This window comes from Olea europaea, chromosome 9 (genome assembly GCF_002742605.1).
Source record: "Olea europaea var. sylvestris chromosome 9, O_europaea_v1, whole genome shotgun sequence".
Taxonomy (NCBI): Eukaryota; Viridiplantae; Streptophyta; class Magnoliopsida; order Lamiales; family Oleaceae; genus Olea; species Olea europaea.
Window position 1 is genome coordinate 12,689,702 of NC_036245.1, and position 2,322 is coordinate 12,692,023.

General features: G+C 33.0%; 1 protein-coding gene across 1 annotated transcript in view; it reads right to left on the reverse strand.

The window, feature by feature from the left end:
• LOC111399701 (organelle RRM domain-containing protein 2, mitochondrial-like) overlaps positions 1-1,130 on the reverse strand; it is a 3,093-nt gene extending 1,963 nt beyond the window's left edge. Inside the window, exon 1 of the mRNA XM_023027159.1 lies at positions 828-1,130. Within this exon, the coding sequence (XP_022882927.1) occupies positions 828-963 (136 nt within the window). The 5' untranslated portion in view covers positions 964-1,130. The remainder of the gene's footprint in view (positions 1-827) is intronic.
• Between the last annotated feature and the right edge of the window lie 1,192 nt (positions 1,131-2,322).

The following is a 2,322-nucleotide window of genomic DNA, read 5'->3' on the forward strand; positions in this document are numbered from 1 at the left end:
TTTTTTTTTTTACTTCACTAACCTATTCCACCCCAAGCTCATTTTTCAGATTTCCAGCTTTTAAAAGGTCGAAAAGCAACTTTTAGCTTTAAGGAATAAACAGGAAACATATTCCCGGAATGTAAAGAAATACATGAAAATTTTGCATGCCACAACATCTAGATAAGGCTAAAGAACCATTTCCTTTTCTAACAAAATTGTGTAGTATCAACAGTTTTGTAACTCAACATTGTATGAAGTCTAATTATAGGCTATCCTAGTTATTGTCGCTTCACGAAGCTGGTTATGGTGAGGTCGCAGTATGAGCACCCAGACCAAAATTCCATTAAGGACAATTTAGAAATTTGTATTATTGTAAAGTTTGATTTTACCCTAATTTATATCATAAATAGGGAGCGCTTTATTATTATCATCAAATAATAATATTACTAATAATAAAGAGAGAAAGAAAGGTTAGAAATATTGGTGTGCAATTTTCCCCTGTAAACCTTCTTTATTCCTAGTGAATTAATGCAGAGAGGATGTAATCTCAAATTAAGTCGAAACTCTATAAATCTTACGCATTCTTAGTGTTTATTTTTCTTTCTGCAATTGATTGCTACAATTTATAATTCTCGGCATGTTCCACTTCTTCCTACATGAGGTAAATATTCCAAATTGCATACAACAGTGAAGAAAGTACTGAAAAAGTAAACCAATAAATACTGACAGAAGAAAACAAAGTTCAGACTTCAATATAGATAAAGGATTAGGTGTTAACTAGTATTACAAGCAAAAGTAAAGTATATCGTAGATACGCAATTACGTGTGTGTGAAAGCATACATACCGCTAATGAAAAGCTTAGGACTGGTGAGCGTAGGAAGGGTAGAATTGTGGCGAATCCAAGCGAATTGTGAGCGAAAAATCGGCGAAGGAGTGGAAGATCCGCTCAGAACACGACGGAAAGCAGAAGCATACGCCATTTCGATTAAGATTTTCTGATTGAGATTCAGCAAAATGGATGATATAAACTATAAAATAGAAATGCAAATGGCGTCTAATTTAGGGTTTATGGTTTGCAAAGAGACGAATGTGTAAAAATCTCTAATTTTGAGTATAATCCGATGTCGTATTGGGATGTTCGAGACTCGTAATCTCGTATGGTCATTGGTGACACAGTACGTGCGGGATTACAAGTTATTATGTGCTCGAGCTTTATCAACCGTCCGAGGCTTTGACTTTACCATCTTTGCATAAGCCAAAAATATATGATTGGAAAGAATTTAAAAACGATTTAATTTATAAATAGATAGAAAATTAGGGTGAATAAATGAATAATACTTATGGAGTCATTTCGGTGTTAAATTAAGAATGAAATTTGACCATTACATAATAATTTATAAATTTTGTCAAACAAAATTTTAATGTGAGTGATGTTCCTCTTTATAGATACTCAAGACAGGCCTATGTATTTGTAAGGGGGTCATAGTTACAAAGTTCACAAGTTAAATGCATCTATAATCGCCATATTTTTCGTAATGTTTGTTGTTGGTCACTAAATTTTAAAACATTCACGATTAGTTAATGAAATTACAAAATCATTACATTATCCATCACTCCATTATCAATTGTTTGAAAATTAGATGGTATTGATTGTGTGAATAACAAATATTCATAATGGACACATTTAAATGTTAGTTTTCACTAAGTAATCAAAGTTTAATGACAAGCTAGAAACATTGTGAAAAATACAGCGATCAATAAAACATTGTGACAAGTACCAAGATCAATGTGATCAGGGGCGGAGCCAGGATTTATGTTCAGTGCGGGCATCATTTTTCGACGCCGAATTTCGAGGTTTTGGTCATAAATTTAATGATGATAAAAAATTAAAACAATATTACAACAACACTAAAAACGACATAATTTATATATTAAACTTGTTCCTTGCGAGTTTTCATATTTTGATATCGTCGTACAATAACTTCATTATCGAGTTTCAAAAATATATCTCTCTCTACATAAACAATAGTGCTATCATTCATCCACTGATCACCCATCCGATTACGCAATCTATTCTTTACGATGTTCATTGCAGAAAAAACTCTCTCCACAGTAGCGGTAGCAACCGGTAAAATCAATGCTAAAGTCAAAAGTCTGTAAACCAATGGATATACCTTATTTTTCTTTGTCGAAACCAACTTCTCCGCAAGATCACCAAGGCCATTTAACCCTTCAAACTCTTTGTTAGAGCGCATCTCCAAAATATAAGTCTCAAGTTGATCGCTAAGTACAATGTCATCTACTGCAGAGAAATCTAATGGATAAAGCTCAGCAAGTCT